The sequence below is a fragment of the Pelophylax lessonae genome, assembly GCF_965119305.1.
Source record: "Pelophylax lessonae genome assembly, chromosome: 3".
Classification (NCBI taxonomy): domain Eukaryota; kingdom Metazoa; phylum Chordata; class Amphibia; order Anura; family Ranidae; genus Pelophylax; species Pelophylax lessonae.
The window spans coordinates 327,449,830-327,470,556 of record NC_138770.1 but is presented as its reverse complement, the minus strand read 5'-3'; the positions used below and the strand labels follow the sequence as shown (position 1 = coordinate 327,470,556).

Below are 20,727 nucleotides of genomic sequence, written 5' to 3'. Positions count from 1 at the left end.
CAAGACACTGAGGGCTGTGAAGTGCCTTGTGGAACATTTTAAAAAAAGTGAGCTGGCCACTACAAAGCTTAAAGCAAAGCAACAACAAATGGGTACCCCTGATCATGCACTAATAAATGATGTATCTGTAAGATGGAACAGTACTTTACACATGATCAGTCGTCTGCTTGAACAGAGGTGGCCTGTGACTGCCACACTTTCCGATCCTGATGTCACACCACGAGGGAAGCGCTTCCTGGATTTAAAACATGATCAGTGGAGCTTACTTGAGGAAGTGGAACAAGTCTTGAAGCCTTTTGAGTGTGCTACTGTTTTCTTGAGTGGAGAGTCCTATGTGACTGGTTCCGCTCTACCTCCTTTGGTAAAAGGCCTCCAGAAATCCATACAGAGCACAATTTGCGAGATAGCGGCAGTCAAGGCTTTCCAAAATGTTGCTGCACAGGAGATGACCACAAGATGGGAGAGGGAAACTAAATTCAGAGATGACGGAGGAGAAAATATATGTCTTATTGCAGCAGCCCTGGACCCCAGATTCCGCAAGCAAAAATTCCTGGCAGCAGAGGATAGTTTAAAAGTTCACCTCAAGGTCCAAGCTCTTGCTCTTGAAGAGAAAAGAAGATATGAGGAAGAGCAAACACGTCGTCAATGTGAGGAACAGGTTCAGTCAGCCAGTGCAATGAGTCCAGACATGAAACTTTCAGAAAAGAGGCAAGTGTCTATGTTGGACTCTTTGCTCGGTTCAGATTCAGATGAACACCACAGTAATGGTGAGGATGACACTGGTCACATCCAAGATCCAGAAATTCACAGTGAAGTTGTGAGGAATGAGATACACATGTACTTTAGTGAGCAGGCCATTCCAAAGGAAGACAATCCACTGAAATGGTGGAAGGAAAATGAAGTTTTCCCATCTTGGCCATGCTGGCAAAGAGTTACTTGTGTGTGCCTGCAACATCAACCCCATCTGAAAGGCTTTTCTCAGTTGCTGGCAACATTGTGACTAAAAAAAGAGCAAGCCTAACTGCAGAGCATGTCGATATACTAACCTTCCCCCATTGCAATGCTATATTATACAACCAATAAATTATACACCTTCAAAATCAAACAAAGAATATGGGTGCAATGTGTACAATATACAATAGTGTATAAAGAAAAAAGTCCCAAGAAATCAACGTGTCGATATTAGACAATCTTCAGTGATGTGATAAGTGACAGATGGTGTTGAAAACAAATGGTGCCTTGAATTCCCTCCACCTGTTGGAATTCCTCCTTACCGGACGGAATAAAGTGCTCTCCTTAGCAAAATTAAACGATCCCAGTGCTCTAAAATCAAACAATGGTGATCCCCACCGTGCGTTCAAAGTGGCCCGCTGGGCTTCTTACCGGATGGATAGAGATAACATGCGTTGTTATACTCCTCTCAAACGAGTGTGTCTCTGTATCCAGTTGGTATTGACAGCCTCTTTTGTAACATGTTCATATTCAGGACAAATGTAACAGCCCCCACAACTCCATGATCCCCTATTTTGAAAGCAAGCAGGTTATCTTCTCCCCCGATCCCTGCCACAATCTTAGTTCTAAAAGCCGGGGTCTTGACTAGTACACCCCACAGCTTCCCTATTCAAACTCAGGCTGTCACTTCTCCGACCTTCACCGGCATATGGCACAGCAGCCTGGAGCTGGGGACCAGAAACCAGAAGCGGGCCACTTTGAACGCACGGTGGGGATCACCATTGTTTGATTTTAGAGCACTGGGATCGTTTAATTTTGCTAAGGAGAGCACTTACTTTATTCCGTCCGGTAAGGAGGAATTCCAACAGGTGGAGGGAATTCAAGTCACCATTTGTTTTCAACACCATCTGTCACTTATCACATCACTGAAGATTGTCTAATATCGACACGTTGATGTCTTGGGACTTTTTTCTTTATACACTATTGTATATTGTACACATTGCACCCATATTCTTTGTTTGATTTTGAAGGTGTATAATTTATTGGTTGCAAATTATTGCACAGTTATCTAGATATAGCGCACCACTTCATCACACATTTAATTACATTTTTATCTGGGAGCAGCATATCACTGATCAGCGCACTTTTCTTTCACACAATGCTATATTATAGGTACAGGCCCCCAACCTGTACCTATTGCACTCTCTTGGGTTGTATTGTTGGACACAGTGTTGAGCGGTGCTTGCTTTTTGTTGGACTTGGCTCCTTTAAAACTGTTAGTTTTTAGGAATGTTTTACATTTACAAGCAACACACACACCAAAAAAATACTGGTCAAACACTGTATATGGAAAACATACCTAAAAAGTAACCAAGTTTTAAAGGAGCCAACTAGTCCAACAAAAGCACTGCTCAACACTGTGCAAAAGTAATGGCCAAAAATAATGGCCAATACAGCAAAAGATTACCTGAAGGCAGAGAGCTGACTTGTAGTTTAAAGAAGTTAAAGTGTTAAGCAGATATGGCATTTTTCATGCCTGATGCCCTAAAGTGTTTGGCACTTTATGTGTCCCTTGTATTTTTGCACAGTTGCACAAGTTAGTGTTGTTGAGCACTGCAGTGCTTTATAATTTATATGGCATTTTGAATGCTTTTGGTTTTGAATTAATGGCATTATTCCTGCCTGATGTTAAAGTGTTGTTTACATTTTATTTTTGCCACTGAAACTTCAACCACATTGAAGTATTTTTTGGAAAAACTTTAATAAAAGTTGAAATATTATATTAGAAGTTGTACGTATCATTATTTGTAAAGTTATTCAAAGGATTATTTAACTAATCAAAGAAAGAACACTAGATTAAGCAAAAAAACAAAACATTTAAATAATCGTTAGATTAGTCGACTAATCGTAAAAATAATCGATAGATTAGTCGACAGACAAATTAATCGTTAGTTGCAGCCCTAAAACAAGGCAAAGCCGGGACACAGATCCATGCCTTCCCTTAGTAAAAACACCTCCCACACTACACAAAATCACTAGCTGGGCACACAGTTAACCCTTTGATAGCCCCTGATGTACACCCCTTCCCTGCCAGTGTCATTCGTACAGTGACCGTGCATATTTTTTAGTACTGATCACTGCATTAGTGTCACTGGTCCCCAAAAAGTGTCAAAAGTGTCAGTTAGTATTCAAATGTCCACCGCAATATCGCAATCCCGTTTTAAGTCGCTGATCACTGCCATTACTAGTAAAATAAACAAATAAATAAAAACATCATAGTTTGTAGACGCTTTAGCGCAAATCAATCAATATAAGCTTATTTTGATTTTTTCTTACCAAAATTTGTAGCAGAATACATATTGGTCTAAATTTATGATTTTTTTTTACATTTTTTCATTGGATGTGTTTTATAGTAGAAAGTAAAAAACAAATATTTTTTTAAAAATTGTCCTTTTTTTTGTTTAATGCGAATAAATAAAAAGTGCAGTGGTGATCAAATACCACCAAAAGATCAGAGGGTTTCACACATGCCAGTCAACATATGTGGTTTATATATTAATATGCCCTTGTACATTAGTTGAGGTTCATGATATTGGAAGAAATACCTAGGGACAGGAGAGGGGGTGATAGGATTTTAAAATGAAAACAAAGGGAGATATGGTGGATCATCCAATTAAATACATTAGATTCACATAGCTTGAACATGGACTATGATCTTGATTTGTATCTGTAAATGTACATTGTTTGAGACAAACAAATGTAAATTCATCTATTGTCCATATTGTTATGCTCTCTTTTTAGGGTATTAGTCCCAGGATCACATATATGCCATGTGGGAAGCCTGCAAATCCACTGCTTGACAAACACCCAAAATTCGCCCCAGATTCACCCAAAATTCAACGGTGAACAGTCAACCCATTTATCAAGCTAAATTAGTGGAAATTCACTCAGGAATCATCCAGTAAAAATGATGAAGTTATCTTTCATTCGACAATATCTGTTCTTTACAGTAAACATTCACCTGAAATAACAAGAGTGAATGCCGGTTCACACATATGCGATGTGGGAACCCTGCAAATCCACTGCTGGTTTCCTCATCGCACTCAACTTGCAGGCAGTTCACACTGCCATATGGGAATCCCTGTGGGTGTCAATACAAAGTTAACGACACCCCCAGATCAGTTTGCATATTTATTGCAGTGCGAACTGTCAGTTTACACATGAATCAGATCGCATAGGTGTGAACACCTCAGATCAGATTCTGGTGCGGACCCAAAAAAGGGTATTATGTGAGTTTCGTCCGAATGCGATGTGAATTCAGCCATGCAATCTGTATGGCTGAATTTGCATTGCACAGACATCGCATGTGATTTGCAGAGCAGTGCACTGAGAATCACATGCGATGTCTCTCATTGCATATGTGTGAACTGGCTCTGAAAGATGAACAGGACCTTATCTGATTGAGCTACGAAGGCAAATATCTCCAGGATTGTATATCAATAGGGGGCTTAATAGTCTGTAATAACTGCAAGGGTAATGTCTAATGTATTTTTACAAAAGATGTTCTTTGTAAGTCGTTTGTTTAGTATGATTATGATGTTAATTAGACAAAATTGGTGGTGGGGATGCACCTGTGTGGGTATATAGAATAGATTGAGTTTAGTGAACATATGCAGCTTGATGAAGAGCAGTGATGCTTGAAACTGTGCAGTCCTTACATCGATAGTAACTTTTTATGAAGATTCTACTTGGAAGTAAACATTTTTTCAAATTGTATCCTCTTTTTTTCAGGTTTTAATTGGTGGATGATTGGAAGCCCACTATTGATACAATCTCCGCATGTTGGACTTGAACATAGAGTGACTCACCCCTAAATCCGTGTGTGTGTATATATATATATATATATATATATATACACATACACACACATACATATATATGAATATACACTATACACACACACATATATATATATATATATATATATATATATATATATATATATACACACACACACTGTATATACAGCTATATACATACACACACACACAAACACTTTCTTTTTTAATGTTCCACAGCAACAACACCAGAAATAACTTAAGGTTCAGTGTGTTATATGTTTACATTTTACTGGTATAGTCATTAATATTTTCTAATGATACTTCAGGCTTTATGAATTTCATAATATTTATTTCCACTAAAGTAGTTTAAATGATTAATATGGAAGTGATGATATAAATGTAAGAGACAATGTTTGGAGTAGAAAAGTGTCTGCGGACTGATGCAGGCATCACGTTTTCAAGTTCAAAGAGATGCTGTTGCCAGACCATTTATTTCAACAAAAGTCTTCCCATAAGATATGTGTATTATATGTGCATTTAACATATTTTAGGCATGTTATTCACCTGTAAAATGTCCCTTATGTAGACATCCAAAAGCTCAGAGACTGCTGCTGGGCGCCACCATCAATGTGATATCAGCAGCCCCAGCAGACTCAGAGCTGTCACTCAACTGACTCTTCATCTCTTCCTCTGCCAGCTACATAACATGTAAGTAGGGAGGTGAGGAGTTAAAGCCAGCACAGAGTATTTAGACCCGCCTTTCCCAACCTAGGTTCCTCCAGAGTGGAGGTCGACAATTCATCGATTGCAGGCTGTGATGGGTAGATTGCGTCCCTTGGTTGCCGACCCCAGAACTTGGAGAGGAGGGGTGGCATTTAGTGGAACTGATAGCTGCATTTTCCTCCATGCAGAAAATGAATGCCGACAATGCTTCCCCCCCCCCCCCCCCCCCTCCTGCCGACTTTCAGCTGTTGCAGAGAGGAAAATACAGCCATTGGTTCTACTAAATGCTGCCCCTGACAACCCTCCTTTTCAGGTTCCTCAACCTGGTGATGCCCGAACCCGTGTATTAACCTCCCCCCCCCGCAGCGCTGCCAGGATCATTTTCTTCTCCCTTTTCCCACTAGCTGCTGTGTGGGATGTGTCAGGATGGTAAGCAGGGAATAAGCTAGTAAATATGTCGTTCTGAATGAATGCTCTCAGTGATCAGCACCGATCATGTTCATTCACAACTGAAGCGTAGTACTTTGTTCACTATGCTTCCGTTTATGAATGAACAGAAGGCAGCTCTGACAGAGCGCTTCCCACTCATTCACTGTGCAGTGCAGCTGAGGCTGCAGAGAAAGGGACGGGGAAATCTCTGTCCTCAGTCCCTTTCTTGGTCTCAGAAGTGAGACATCAGGGTCCTGTTTAGACCCTTGATATTTCACCAACTATAACATTGTAAAAACAATAAAAAAAAAAAAAAAAAAAAAAAAAAAGCTACTGACACCAACCTCTGCCCTACTAACACTGTCCACACAGCATCCACTGCCCTGACACCATATACTTTCCCTATAGACACTGTGTGCTGCTCTACTGACACGGTCCACAGCTTTTCTGACTGTCCACTGTTAAGGTTGGCCAAGTTAATATTTTCACAGCGACATTTATTTTATTATATGTTTGCTTACTATTTAGTTAGCCCTAGCTACTTAATCTCTTAAAAAAAAAACAAAAAACAAATTCCAAACCCCAGTGATCTCTGAGCTCTTTCAAGTTGTTCAGGTTGATCGCCACCTCTAAAAGGTTGCCTACCCCTTGAGCAATGGGAAATTTATGCATCTTAGATAAGTAATCACTGACACTAATGATTTTTTTTTGGATACCTTTAAGTGGAGCATTCTTCCCATTGACTACAAATGTAAGACACATTCTTTTCTCTGACCATTGTGCTTTTTGATTAGGAGATGTAGTTATAGTAATCATTACCATTAATAATTTCTGTGGTTTTGCCTGCATTTTAAATTGCGCAAAAATTGCAGGGTCTCTTTGAAGTGGTAGTAAACTCACTGGGATGATTTTTACCTATAGGGACAGTAAATATCTCCTAAACGTGCAACACTTTGGTGATCTTTACTTTAGCAGCAGGCAGTAACGTCACCGGCACATGCGCTCTGAAGGAATGGCATACCCATGCTGTTCCTTCAGAGTTCTGTGCCGTGGCTGTGACTCTCACGCTCATGCACGGTAGGGACGTCATTGCGGCTCAACCAAAACCGTTGAAGGCCACAAATCCAGACGAAAGACCAGGTGGAGATGTAAATGCTGTGACCCGCCTGCCGCTGGCGGGCTTTGGTTCGGGTAAGTCTGCGAGCATGTGGTGCATACTAGCACATTATAACTTAAACTGCTGCTAAAAGCACTCCGGAGAAGGTCAGAGGGATCCGGGAGCTAGCTAGCCAGTGCAGGAAGAGTAAAAGGGGGTGCCAGTGTTGACCCTGAAGAGTAAAGGGGGTGCCAGTGGTTGGGCCCTGAAGTATTCAGTGTACAGTGGAAGTGTACAGTGTGCAGGGTACAGTGTTGAGAGTTGCAGCAGCAGTAGAGTTACAAAAGGCTACCCCAGTCAGGACGGACTGGAGGGAGCAGGGTCAAGGACTTCAGTCTTCAGTACAGTACAAGCAAGTCAGTGATTTCAAGCGACAGCAAGTGTTGGTCGGCATCCAGCCGGCGTCCAGTGAGCGCTGAAAGGCATTTTTTCTCAAGTGTCCCAGTTTGTACCTAGTTGAGCCAGAGGAGTATCCCACTCATTCCCTTCTCCCATCCCCATATAAAATAAACAAAACAAATCAAAGATGCCGGACTGTTCATTGTCTCAGATCGAACACTTGGGCAATCAGCTTCAATGTGCTGTTGGTGTTACTGGTGACCATGGCAGACCCACATCAGGCCCAATGCCTGGAAATATTGCTACACTTGTTTTCTACTTACCTGCTCTGTGAGCAGAGTGTTCTGATACTCCTCTTCTAGGGTTCCATAACGATGCTCTTGGCTCCTGTTCTTCCTGTGGTAGCAAACATGCAAGCGTGCTACCGAGCCCTGCTGTGTGCATCCATAGATACACACAGCGCACTTTTTATCCACCTCCCACTCTCTACACTCAGAATTTGAATTAACAGCAGCAGGAACCAATGGCTTCTGCTGCTGCCTCTCTGTCTTGTGAGAGAGCAACAGCAAGCCCAGCGCTAGATCAAGTGAGGACTCTGGTAAGTATTTAGTGGGCGATACAAATATTGGAACATTTTTTTTTCTTTACCTTAAAGTGTTGCAAAACCCAGGACCCTGCATTCACTATATCTGTCTCCCACAGTACACAGAACATGGAAATGCAAAACTTTTAGTAAATATAAACTGCAAACTGCTAAATGCCTTTTCTCATCAGCAGTATATAGCAGCCTTGTAACTGCTATAAGTTCCTGGTAAAGCTGTTGACCCTCTGTCTGGACAGCGCTGATTGACTGTGTGCTGATCACATGCACCCTCCAAAGAAAACAAAAAAAAAGCTCTCTAGCTATACACGCCAAACTGAGCATGCATGACTCCAAAGGCCCTGTCTTATACAGACATGTTCTGGAATCAGTGGGAGAAGAGAAGGATCTGTGTATACAAGGTCAAATAGCCTTTTTACACAATGCATCGGATTAACCCCTTTAGGTTCCACAGTGAGTGTACCAAGCCAGGTAAGAAAGACCTTCCCGAAGCCAAATTTCTCCAGCACATATAACAGATACGGCCACTCCACAGAATCAAAAGCCTTCTGCGTGTCGAGTGACAGCACCACTCTAGGAAGGGGAGAAGGGTTTGGAGTTTGAAGGTTAGTGAATAAACAATGGATATTTGTATACGCAGAGTGACTCGGAATAAACCCTGTTTGATCTATCCCCACTATTAAGCCGTAGCGCGATTTTAGTCAATATTTTAAGTTTGACGTTAATGAGCGATATCGGTTAGTAAGAGTCACAATAGTGTAGGTCCTTATGTGGTTTGGGGATCAGGACAATAAGGGCCTCGCGCAACGAATCGGGTAGAGAGCCCGTATCGTAGATTGTCTTGTATAGTAGCAAAAGACAGGGTAATAGAAGTTCCCTGTGATGTAGATACGACTACACAGGAAAGCCGTCCGGGCCCGGGGTCTTATGTTTAGGAACGAATTTGAGAGCAAGTTCTATCTCTTCCAAAGTAAACGGCTCGTCGAGACTCGCGCTCTGGGCCCTGGTTGCGAAACGGAATAGAGTCCACATAGTCATACAGCTCAGGGGGCGTATAATGGGCACTAGAAGTATACAATTCAGTATAAAAATGGTGAAAGGAGTGTAGAATATCGGCAGTGGAAGAGCACGATTGCCCGTGACGATCAAAAATGACAGGTATAGTAACCGGTTCCGGAATGGGTCTTGCCAAAAAGGCCAGCAGACTGCCATTCCTGTCCCCAGATTCAAAAAATACGCTGAGATTTGTAAAGAAGCCTCTTCTGAGTCTTATCCACCAGGGCGAGCTCATACGCGAGTGCAGTGCAGCTTTCCACAGCCGACAATTCTCTGGGGTCGGGTCTAAAATATAGGCTCGTTCGGATCCACTCAAAGCATTTGCCAGTTCCTCAATATGTGCCGCCACAGCTTTCTTAAAAGTAGCGACACCCTTCATATATGCCCCCCTGAGAATAGCCTTAGAAGCATCCCAACAAGTTAGATCTGCCACACCTTCAGCATTCTCCTCCTAGTAATGGGACAAAGCAGTAGCGTTCCCAGCCGACACCATCGGCTCCACAAGCCAAATACGGGCTCATACGCCACACTGTCTTTGGCGGCCGTCTGGCCACTACCAGATCCATCGCCAGGGGTGAATGGTCTGAGATTGCCCTCGGCAGGTATTCAACCCCAGTGAGTTTAGAGAGCAGTTCCGAGGTGACAAAGAACATATCCAACCATGAGAAGGTACCATGAGAGCCGGAGTAGCACGAATATTCCCTCCACCGTGGATATTTCCAGCGCCAAGCTTCAATCAGACAATATGCGGCTGCCCAGTCAGTCAGGGCCAATGAACCATGGAACCATGGCGCAGAACCATGAAACCGATCCAGCAGGGGATCCAACACTGCGTTGAAATCCCCCCTATAATTATAGATCTCTGGGCTATTGAGAGCACAGCTCGCATACAGTCACCAAGTCGCCGAGCTTCAACAGGCGGAGGGAGATATAAATAAACAATAGTATACAGTTGATCCATATATGTCAACACTAAGATGAAATACATACCAAGACCCAAGGAGAGCGCGCGGGCAAGGAAAACCCTGGGAGGGCCCACCTGGTCTGCAACACCACTAATAACTGACCATAGGAAAATCTGACCACCGCTATAGAATAGAAGGCTATGTAGAAAAAAGAAAAACAGACCGTAATAATAACAACATACCACAGAGCTCAGTATTCCTCCCCCCCCCCACCCACTCACCCACCCAGTGCCCTGCCATAAAAACCAGCAGAGAGCTTTAGCCCGAAAACAATAACTGCCCAAAACGGCATAACTACGCCAGAGTGTCCCCAAAATAAAAAGGGGAAAACAAAATGAAAAAAGTAAAACACCCTAAAAAAGAGGGACAAGAAAAATTGGAGTAGTCCCAGGAAGGTGCCCGGGGGGGGGGGGGGGTTGGAACCACCCAAAAAAACAGAAAATGGGGCAAGAACAGCCAAAAAAAAGAGAGTCCTCGAAATGAGAACAAAAAAGAGGAGTCAAAGTCAAAAAAAAAGAGAAAAAAAAAAGGGGGGGGAAGAAGGGGGGTTTCAGAAGGTGTGAGGTCCAAGGCAGTGAGATCCAAGGCAGCAGGATCAACTCACAGGATAACAGTGCAAATACGGTAGTACCCAGTCCACGAAGTCCCGGTTGCCAAGGAGACATGAGCATCATCAGCAAAAACGTTGACAAAGTAGAGTGGGGCAACAGGCCAATCAACTAACGTGAGGCAGAAAGTGGGGCAAAAGGAGAGCACAACAAGGGGGTGCTTTATCCCAGGTCATCAAGCCAGGCAGAGGCCTCCTGAGGTGAAATAAAAAAAATGGGCCTTTCCATCATGAATCACCCAAAGTTTAGCAAGGTAAAGCATACTGTAACAGAGTTGCTTGTCCCGGAGCCAACGCTTGACTGCGTTGAAGGCCATGCGCTGCTTCTGGGTGGAGGCTGAGTAATTCGGGTAGATTGAAATCTTGACACCATTATATTGGAGGTCAGGGATATCACAGGCAGCTCTCAGAATATTTTCCTTATCCCGGAAATTAAGACATTTTGCCAACATAGATCTTGGGGGAGCCCCGGGGGGAGGGGGGGGGTGCATGGGTACCTGATGCTCCCTTTCTATGGCAAACAGGGGGGAAAGGTGATCCACTCCAATAACATTCTTTATCCAGGTCTAAAAAAATTCTCAGCATCCCCTCCTTTTCAGGAAAGCCAATGAAGCGAAGATTGTTTCTACGCATTCTATCTTCCAGGCCCCCTAATTTATCAGAATGGTCTTTTAAATTCCACTGCTAAAAGCGTACTTCAACATTCAAAGGGTTAACAGTGTCCTCCATATCACTAATACGCTGTTTAGCAGTAGAAATCCTAGCACAGATTTTTTGCATTTCATGTTTAACTATAGAAAAGGTCCAGCCGGACAGTCTATTTGTGTAGTCAGGGCAGCCTGACAAGTATGTATAGCTTCCATAATCAGACTCCCCCCACCTACACAGTCCCGTTCTGTGTATTAGCAGTGTGAGGTACCCCCACATCCCACGTCCCCTAAGCTTCCCAGGGATCCAGCCGCTAAAGTAGACCTGGGGAGGCAGCGGAAGGCCCGCCGGAGGACACAGGAGAGTCCGCAAAATGCCCCTTGATAGTGGCAGGGGGTCGGGGTTTCGGGGGTGCAGTGCCAGGCTTGCCCGAGGGCACAGGGATCCGTGAATTACCTGGTCCGGTGCGGCCCTGTTTCTCCCTGGCCAGGAGGGCAGGCTGTGAGGATGGTCCGGCGGCATCTGGGGAGGCTTGACGGCCCGGACTAGGCTGCAAGGCCGTGGAGGATTTCGTCCCCTGCGAACCAATCTTCACCATGGTGCCAACAGCAGGAGATGGTAGGCAGGTTGAGGAAGCAGATCTGGGGGATCAAAAGTCAGGATCTTTGCAAGGATCACTGTAGGATCGATGGGTGCTGCCGGAGCTCAGAAGCCGTGGTGCTTACATCTCGGCCGCTAGCCACGCCCCCCCATTGGGTCATTTTTCACTCCCAGTGGCCATAGTCCAGAATGCCTCCTAGAAGAATATTAATCTACTCCCCCTATTTACTGCCCAATCAGTGGGTTGGGGTGGAGAAGACACTGTGGGGTTGATTTACTAAAACTAAAGAGTGCAACATTTCGTGCAGCTTTTCATTGAAACCAATCAGCTTGCAGGTTTTAGTGCCAAAGTTTAATTTAACAAGCTTAAAGCGTAACTCCACTTTTGTTGAGAAAAAAAACATTCACCTCTAGGTGATCTATGTACATTTCAAGGATTTTAACAAACTTTGTTGCAGATTCCTACCTTTTGTTATTCTGAAGAAACGATTGTTTGTTCCTCTGTGCTGAGTGGGTCAAATGGGGGTGGTTTCATAATTATCAGCTGTGGCAGCTGCAGGGCTCTAATGAGGAAAGCTGCTGGGCCTGCATCCCTTTAGACATGTTCCTATTGGGAGTACCTCACCAAAAATGACATTTTTGTTGCTGGGGATGCCAGAAATCTGACTTGACTCTTTTTGACTCAACCGATTCAGATTGTCCAAAGATTTTGGATCCACTTGACAAGAATACCCCTTTGTAGAGGTCTCGTGTGGAACTAAGCAAATGGAACTGCCCCGAAGGTAGACTCCATTAGGCCTAGAGCTTGCATGTAAGTCTGCCATGAGGACAGAGTGCTGGATAACAGCAACCAAATCGCCCTATGCAACTTTGCAGCTTTTCCGTGTGAATAAACACCCTCACAGAGGTTGAGTCCAGAGTCAGTCAGATTTTCTGAAATTGATGGACCAACCGAACTCTTGCAAAGTCCGTACAGGGATTGACAGATCGCCCACCAGAACTGAGTGGGAGTCTGCTCTTAAGAGGAGATCGTCCAAGTAACCCAGTACCGCAATGCCTTGCTGTCACAGTAATGCCAATACCGGAGCCAGCATGTTGGTGAAGACTCTGGGGGACGGAGGCGAGACCAAGGGTAACGCCACAAATTGATAAAGTTCCTCTCCTACAGCGAAGTGAAGAAAACGCTGGTGTCCAGCGTAAATACGTTTGTGCAGATATGCGTCCTCGATATCGATAGAGGACAAAAAGTCCCTTTGGTGTAGGAACGCCACTACCGTGCGAAAAGACTCAATTCGAAACCTCTGTACCCACACAAAGCAATTCAGAGCCTTGAGGTCCAGAATTGGATGCACTTTCCCTTCTTTCTTGGGAACAGTAAACATGTTTGAGTAAAACTCTTGAAAGTGTTCCCGAGAGGGAATCGATACAATCACCCTTTACGACAGCAGATCTTGTACCGTCTCTCATAGATCCCATAACCGATCTGAAGATAGGCGTAGATTGGATGATACGGGTTAGGGCATCCCTTCATGCAGACGGAGATTTGTCCTCAGATCTGGAGGGGCCTGTTCTCAGCTTACCCGAGCCCCAGATGACCTAAATGGCTTAGGTCCTTTCTCCTGCATGCCAAGGGCACGATGGGGCCGCCTGTGTGCTGAAAAATAAGGGCCCTGTCTATTACGGGGTGAATTGCCCTTAGCGGACAGAGGAAGAAGAGTACTCTTCCCACCTGTTAGTCCTTTGATCAGTTCATCCAACAAAGACCCAAATAGGCAGTCCCCTGTAAAGGGGAGATTTGAAGCCTGATCCACAGACCAGCTTTTTAGCCACACCATGCGAGGTTACCATTATTGCAATTATAACAACTCCACTGACTTGCGACAATTTTGTCACAGTAGGTGAGAAAAGGGAGTATCTTTTCCGCTGTTAGGGGATCTGCGGGCCCGAGGGGATGGGTGCCCCCCCCCCCCCCCATGTTAAAAATGTTCTGCACCTATAAATTCAGTGCATTCACCAGCACCCTTGCATGTGCAGTAAAAAAAGGAATCATCCTCACCGCTGAGTACCTGAAGTGCGTGGACGCAGACCCAGTAGAGTCACTATATGCTAAACTCACCCTGAGAACATAACAAGCAGAGGAGGTCGCTGACCAAAGTCCCACAAGGAGACGCCGGCTATCCTATTAGACCTAAGGGTCGTCCACCATAAATGACATAAAAGGACAAAGCACCCTATAAAGGGGAAAAGGTAGCCCACTGTGACGCAGACGCACAGGCAGAGTACCCCTACACAACAATGCCCCACAGCACCAGCCGGTTCAAGGGGGGCGCCAGGCAGTCCATATGTCCACCCCCCTGGGGGGGGGGGGGGCGGACATCCATCTTCTGCTCTATCACCCCGGTCAGAAGCTCAAACAGCCTGGTCAGCAGCTCAGACAGCCAGCCGGGAGTAGGCCGCAAAGCCGCAGCCTACATTTGGGGCCCGATCCAGTCGCGAGTCCGCCGTCAGCTCTGGCAGCTTGATCAGCAGCTCGGACAGCCTGGTCCGTCGCCCGGAGAGCTTGGTCAATCATTTAAGAAAGCAAGCTCTGTCAGCTGCGAGTAGGCCACAAGCCGCGGCCTCAATTTGGGGCCCGTTCCAGACACGTGAGGCATCCGCCGGTCAGCTTGGTCAGGCACCTCATCTCAAGCAGCTCGATAAGCTTGGTCAGGTACCTGGACAGCCGCGAGTAGACCGCAAAGCCGTGGACTAAATTTTCGGCCCGACCCAGACACGTGAGGCGCAGACTCGCGAGTGAAGAAACATGCGCTCCCCCTGAAGCCTATATCCAACGCAGGGAGTCCAAAGGACATCCCTGCCCCAGTCACTAACCCCCAGGGGTCAGGAACTTGCTCAAAAACCCCATGTGCGATCCGGACAGCCTGGACAACAACAACCGCATCCACCTCCCCTTACTGGAGCAAATGGCAAAGCCAGCTCCTAACCCCGGGAGGGAGGGGGGGCATGGGGGTAGGTTGGGGCAAAAAGACCACCATGACTGTTAGAGGGGCTGGGGGAAATGGAAGGGAACCCGGGGGTCATGTCCACCTTGAGACCTCAAGAGCTATGGGGGGGGGGGGGGGCACTACTCACCATACCAAAGAATCGGGTGGGCGCCACTCCGGACAGACTACCTCTCCACTCAGGGTGGGGGTACTGACGGCCAAGGGGCATGCTGCAACTCAGGCCGAACCAGGTTGTGTGCATCCCAGCGAGGTGTTTCACTCGCAGGCCAGCCCCTGTCCATTGGGGCTTTGTCGCGGGGCTATTACCTGCACATGCTCGCTGGCCGGACTGGGAGACCTTAAGGATCTAGGATACCCAGTCCAAAACCCAGCCCGGCTGTTGATTGCAGTTCTATCAGGAACATAACTAGCTTAAAAAATGTAATTTATTGGGAATGTTTTATAGCAGAAAGTAAAACATAGTGTTTTTTTCCAAAATTGCTGTTTTTTTTGTTTATAGCGCAAAATAAAAAAAACACAGACGTGATCAAATACGACCAAAAGAAAGCTCTATTTGTGGGAAAAAAAGGACATCAATTGTTTTTGGGTACAGCTTCGCACGACCGTGCAATTTTTCGTTAAAGTAACGCAGTGCCGATTCGCAAAAAATGGCCTGGTCATTAAGGGGGTAAAACCTTCTGGAGCTGAAGTGGTTAAAATAAAAAAACAAGCTAAGACTCAAGTCCCAGCCGGGAACTAGGTCCTACTCCTAAACTAGGCAGAAACAAACTGACTCCTATAGCAGTGTGAGTGGGTGTATGCCTTCAAGGACTGCCCCATAGGCGTGGTTAAGTTTTTTCCTGCCTAGTGTCCTACTCCTGTAGGGGGCAGCATAACCCAATGGTTAAGAAGAATATGGAGCTGCATCTGTCAATGAATGATAGAAAAAGGTAATTTTTAATACCATTCAATTAAAATATGATTTGTGTCGCAATTGTATACGCTACATTGTTTTTTCTTTGCTATTTTATTTCCCCACGAAAGTGGAGTTACCCTTTAAGTTAGAAGCTGACTGGTTACCATGCACAGCTGCACCAGATTCTGAGTATACCAGTTTTAGTAAACCTCCCACTGTGTTCCTTAAATCTAAGTAGTGCCATTCTTCTGGCTGTACTAATGTATGATTGGGCTGTACATCTCAGAACTGTATTGACAGAAATACAAATTCTTTGGCAGATAAAACCTTTCCATTATATGTGTTTAATTTGTATATTTAGCCGTTTGCCTGGAGTTCAACTTTAATGTACTCAATGCCAATAAAGAGGTACCGGTTAGGAGTTTAAAAGTATGCAGGCAATAAAAAGGGATCAGCTTCCATAAGGCTACATTTTCTACATAATTGCCATATAATAAACATCCTTTTGTGATTGCGGGTAACAGTATGTAGTTCTAACGTTCACCAAGTTTAATATGACAATATGTTTTCTTCTTCAAATACAGCTATAAAAAGTTATTATTCCACTCGAAAAATTTCCAAGCATACCCCACAGCTAATTGTATGCTGTAGATAGTCTCATGCAGCTTACTGTAATAAGCTTTTGTTGGGGCATTTAATGAACATGGTTATAGCCGACATTTCTCAAGGAAAAAATGTTTGACAGTAGCTATAAATTGCCATTCAGTTTTTAATCTGGCTGTAGCATTAATGGAGTATTTTTCAATGTTAAATGACAGATTTACTTTCACAGTGTATGTACAAATTGGTTTATTTATGAAAACGCAGTTCGGACTGTGACTCAGTTCAACTAAAGTAAATTGAATCTAAATTACTTACCCAATCAAATGATAGAATCCAGCAACCTCTTGCAATTCCTAAGATAACATTCAGGGTACGCCGTGCACTTCCAGAAACTACATGTGATGTACTTTCACAAACATTGTCTGAAAAGATGAAGCCTCCAAGCGTTTTCACAACTTGTATTATGGTATTTTGTTTCCTGAAAAACAAAAAAAATAAAAATAAAGCAACTAACGAATTCCAGCATTGTTCAGTTTTAAACTACATCACAGCAGCAATATCAAGGCGTACTTTAAAAAACACAACAGCCATAGGTTTTTATTCATGCAGATTTGTATCTTAAACTTCGCGTTGATTTAGACCCATTTCACACTTGTGCGACCTAAAAGTCACACAATTTTGACTGGACTTGAAGCAATGCCTGTGTAATCTTGAGGTCAATAGACCTCAAAACGCATCAAAGTCGAACCAAAGTAGTGCAGGGACTACTTTGAAGTTTTTGCGACTTCAAGTCGCATAGATATGAATGGTACTCACTGGAAATCATGGAGAACGACTAATCATTCAACTTTGCAGTCCCAAGTCGCAAGACAAGTCGCACAAGTGTAAAAGGGGCCTCAGCAGTGGTCTCATGTTCTATGAATATCATTGTTGTACTGTATAAGGCATGTTAGCAACCGTGGCACCAGAGAATCTTCAGAAAATATCTCTCTCATGGGATTTCCAGTAACAATGTAATATTAAGTTCTGAACAAGTTTTTCAATAACCTGAATGGACCCCCCTGCTAAAAAGCAAAGAGAAACTGTAAAATTCTTTTTTTTTTACCTGTCTCAGCTTTAATCATTTTCTGATCCAGAAATGTATGCAGATAAGAAATCCTGACTTTTCTATTATTCTCTAAAAATCCTGATTCAACACGCCATTGCATCAGCAGGTTTCTATGCATCACAGGCCAGGTGCTAATCATTTTTAAATCTGACTCTTGGAGGCAAAAAAACTAAATCCCTGCCCCAATTCCCCTAATCAACCCCCCTCCAAGGGGCTAAACGCTTGTTAACTTTAGGGGAAGAAGAACTTACACCTGGCTCCAGCAGGTTCCCATCATCCATTCTAATGTACACTGCAAGGCTATACTTGATGATGTCATCATGCAACCACAGCCAGGAAGGTCCTATAGAAGAAGCTTCAGGGGGACTGGTCGCACAGATGCAGGATGTCTGCCAGAGAAATAAGGTAAGTATTACACCTTATTCCTTAATATGCCTATAGTTACCTGCTCTGCAATGGTTTTGCACAGAGCAGCCCAGATCCTCTTCTTCTGGAGTCCACTGCCGGCGGTCCAGGCCCCACCTTTTCATAGGGTGCCCCCACAGAAATCAGCTTTCCATGGGGGCACCCGTGTGGGCTCGCTCATGAGTCCCACTGCTGCGTCCATTGACACAGACAGTGGGACTCTGCCCCGCCCCCAGATTTTGATTAACTATTAATCTGTCCAATGAGGAGAGAAACAGCAGCTGGAGCCACTGCGCTCGTGCAACATCGCTGGATCAGATCGGGCTCAGGTAAGAAAAAGGGGGAGTCTGGGGGGAGCTGCAGCACTGGTTTTTCACCTTTGCATTGGAGCGACAGGTCAAATCACATGACAAGTCACAGCCTATTGCCTGCACTGACGCCGCACTGATTTGTAAAAGCAGTTCCTGCACTACTTTTGGCACCGAAATGCAGCTTTGAAAACATACGAGTTCAGATGAAGTTGCACGATTTCAAAGCCACATTCAATGTCTCAAAATAATGTCTCAAAATACCAACCAAATCGTTCTCTTTGTTCCTCCCAGGACCTCCTGCTCTCTAGCTCCCTTGTCCCCTCTTCCCATGCCTGCCTCCAGGACTTCTCTTGAGCCTCTCTCATCCTCTGGAATTGCTCTACCCCAATCTGTCCAACTATCACCTACTTTTTTCACTTTCAGACGATCCCTGAAAATACATCTCTTCAAAGAAGCCTATCTGGCAACCACCTAACAACTGTACTTTTATTTTCTACATTAGCCCATCCCCCACAGTTATTACTTCTTGCATCTCTTGACCCTCCCTCATAGATTGTAAGCTCTAACGAGCAGGGCCCTCTGATTCCTACTGTATTAAAGTGTATTGTAGTTGTACTGTCTACCCTCAAGTTGTAAAGCGCTGCGTAAACTGCCTGCGCTATATAAATCCTGTATATTAATAATGTAAATGGGGTCTAATGAATTAAGGTGAACAACCTTTAGGCCCCTTTCACACATGCTGCTTGTTTGTCCGTTTCTCATCCATCTGTTGACGGATGAAAATCGGACATCAGTGTATCTCTATGAAAAAACGGACGACAACGGATGATCATCCGTTAACATCTGTTTTCAACCGCTTCAGTCAATGTCCGTTTTTTTGAACGGATGAATGCCCGATTTTTCATCCGTCAAAAAAAAAATCGGACAAAAAACGGATGTCAATGGATGAAAAACGGACGACAACGGATGAAAAACGGACGACAACGGATGAAAAACGGATGAAAAACGGATAATAACCGACGAAAAACGGACGTCAACTGACGAAAAACGGATGAAAAACGGATGAAAAACGGATGAAAAACGGATGAAAAACGGATGAAAAACGGATACATTTGACGTGACAACTTATGAACTGAACGGACGGTATGTGTGAAAGGGGCCTAAGGCTTTACAACCACTTTTAAGAGAATTAAACCCTTGCAGTGGGTTTTACATTATTAAAAATTCCTGGACGTAGGCTTAAAAGTACAGTATATCTAAAGAATTTTTTTTTTTTGGGGATAGATTAGGGAAAAATTCTTATTACATTGCATTGCTCTCTGTGTCCCTGCTGGGAGGAAGATTCACCCCGTTTGTCCAAGTGACTATGGTCACTGGCAGCGAAGGTAAGAAAAAATCGAAAATGTTGACCTGTCACCAGAGAAGGAATAAAGGTAAAGTCTTTCAATACAAATGATGGTCTATCTATGGAATAGGAAGTGAAGGGAAATCTCCAAAAGGAGATAAATGGATTTTTGTAAAATCTTACCGTAAAATCCTTTTCTCTTAGCTCATTGACAGACGTAGTCCTCGGTGATACACCACCTTCGGGTTATGTTGCCTCCACAGGAGCAGGACTAGACAGGAAATTAAAAAGCTCTGGCCACACCCTAGGGGCAGTCCCAGAGGGTATATCCTCTCTCTCTCTGCCTCAGCAAATCAGTTATATGAAAAAGCAGTCTTTAGAGATTTTAACCCAACCCAACTCAAAAACAGAGGGGCGGGGACTACGTCTGTCAATGAGCTAAGAGAAAAGGATTTTACGGTAAGATTTTACAAAAATCCATTTTTCTCTAGCGCTCATTGACAGACGTAGTCCTCGGTGATACACCACCTTCGGGACGTCCCAGAGCAGTATCACAAATGAGGGGTGGGAAAATGGAAATCAAATCACAATCTAGAAGGCCCAACCGGTGCCAACTAGAAGTTTACAATGCTCATCCTTAATGATGAGACTCAACAAAAAAGAGAAAATATTTTTTTTTTTTTTTTTTTTCAAACAGAAAAAACCCTCGAGGTAGACCACCGGTCTCCTCAAATTGCGGCCTGCAAAACCTTGCGGCCAAATGAGGCATCCGCCGATGCCGTCACATCAATTTTATAGAATTTTGTAAAGGTATGTACCGACGACCAGGTGGCCGCCTTACATACCTGGACCACTGACGCCTGATGGCGAAAGGCCCAGGAAGTACTGAGCGCTCGAGTGGAGTGCGCCCTAACAGGGAACGGAGGACTCTGACCCTTAATAGAATAAGCCTGTACCACCGTTTGTCTAATCCATTTGGCAATGGTCGCGGCAGATGCAGGCAAACCCTTTCTGGGGCCATCCGTGATCACAAAAAGTGAATCCGTCTTACGGAATGATTCCGTAGCTTTCAGGTATACCCTGATTGCCCGAACCACATCTAAGGAATGCAACGCATGTTCCCGATGATGCTTGGGCT

General features: G+C 44.3%; 2 protein-coding genes across 2 annotated transcripts in view; both read right to left on the bottom strand.

Annotated features, from left to right (window-relative positions):
* MCPH1 (microcephalin 1) overlaps positions 1-20,727 on the bottom strand; it is a 592,087-nt gene that overhangs the window by 314,686 nt on the left and 256,674 nt on the right. Inside the window, exon 11 of the mRNA XM_082249377.1 lies at positions 16,736-16,898. Coding sequence (XP_082105503.1) covers positions 16,736-16,898 — 163 coding nt within the window. The remainder of the gene's footprint in view (positions 1-16,735; positions 16,899-20,727) is intronic.
* The window catches only part of TMEM14A (transmembrane protein 14A), a 1,080,999-nt gene that overhangs the window by 942,496 nt on the left and 117,776 nt on the right, over positions 1-20,727 (bottom strand). The gene's annotated exons all lie outside the window — the stretch shown is intronic.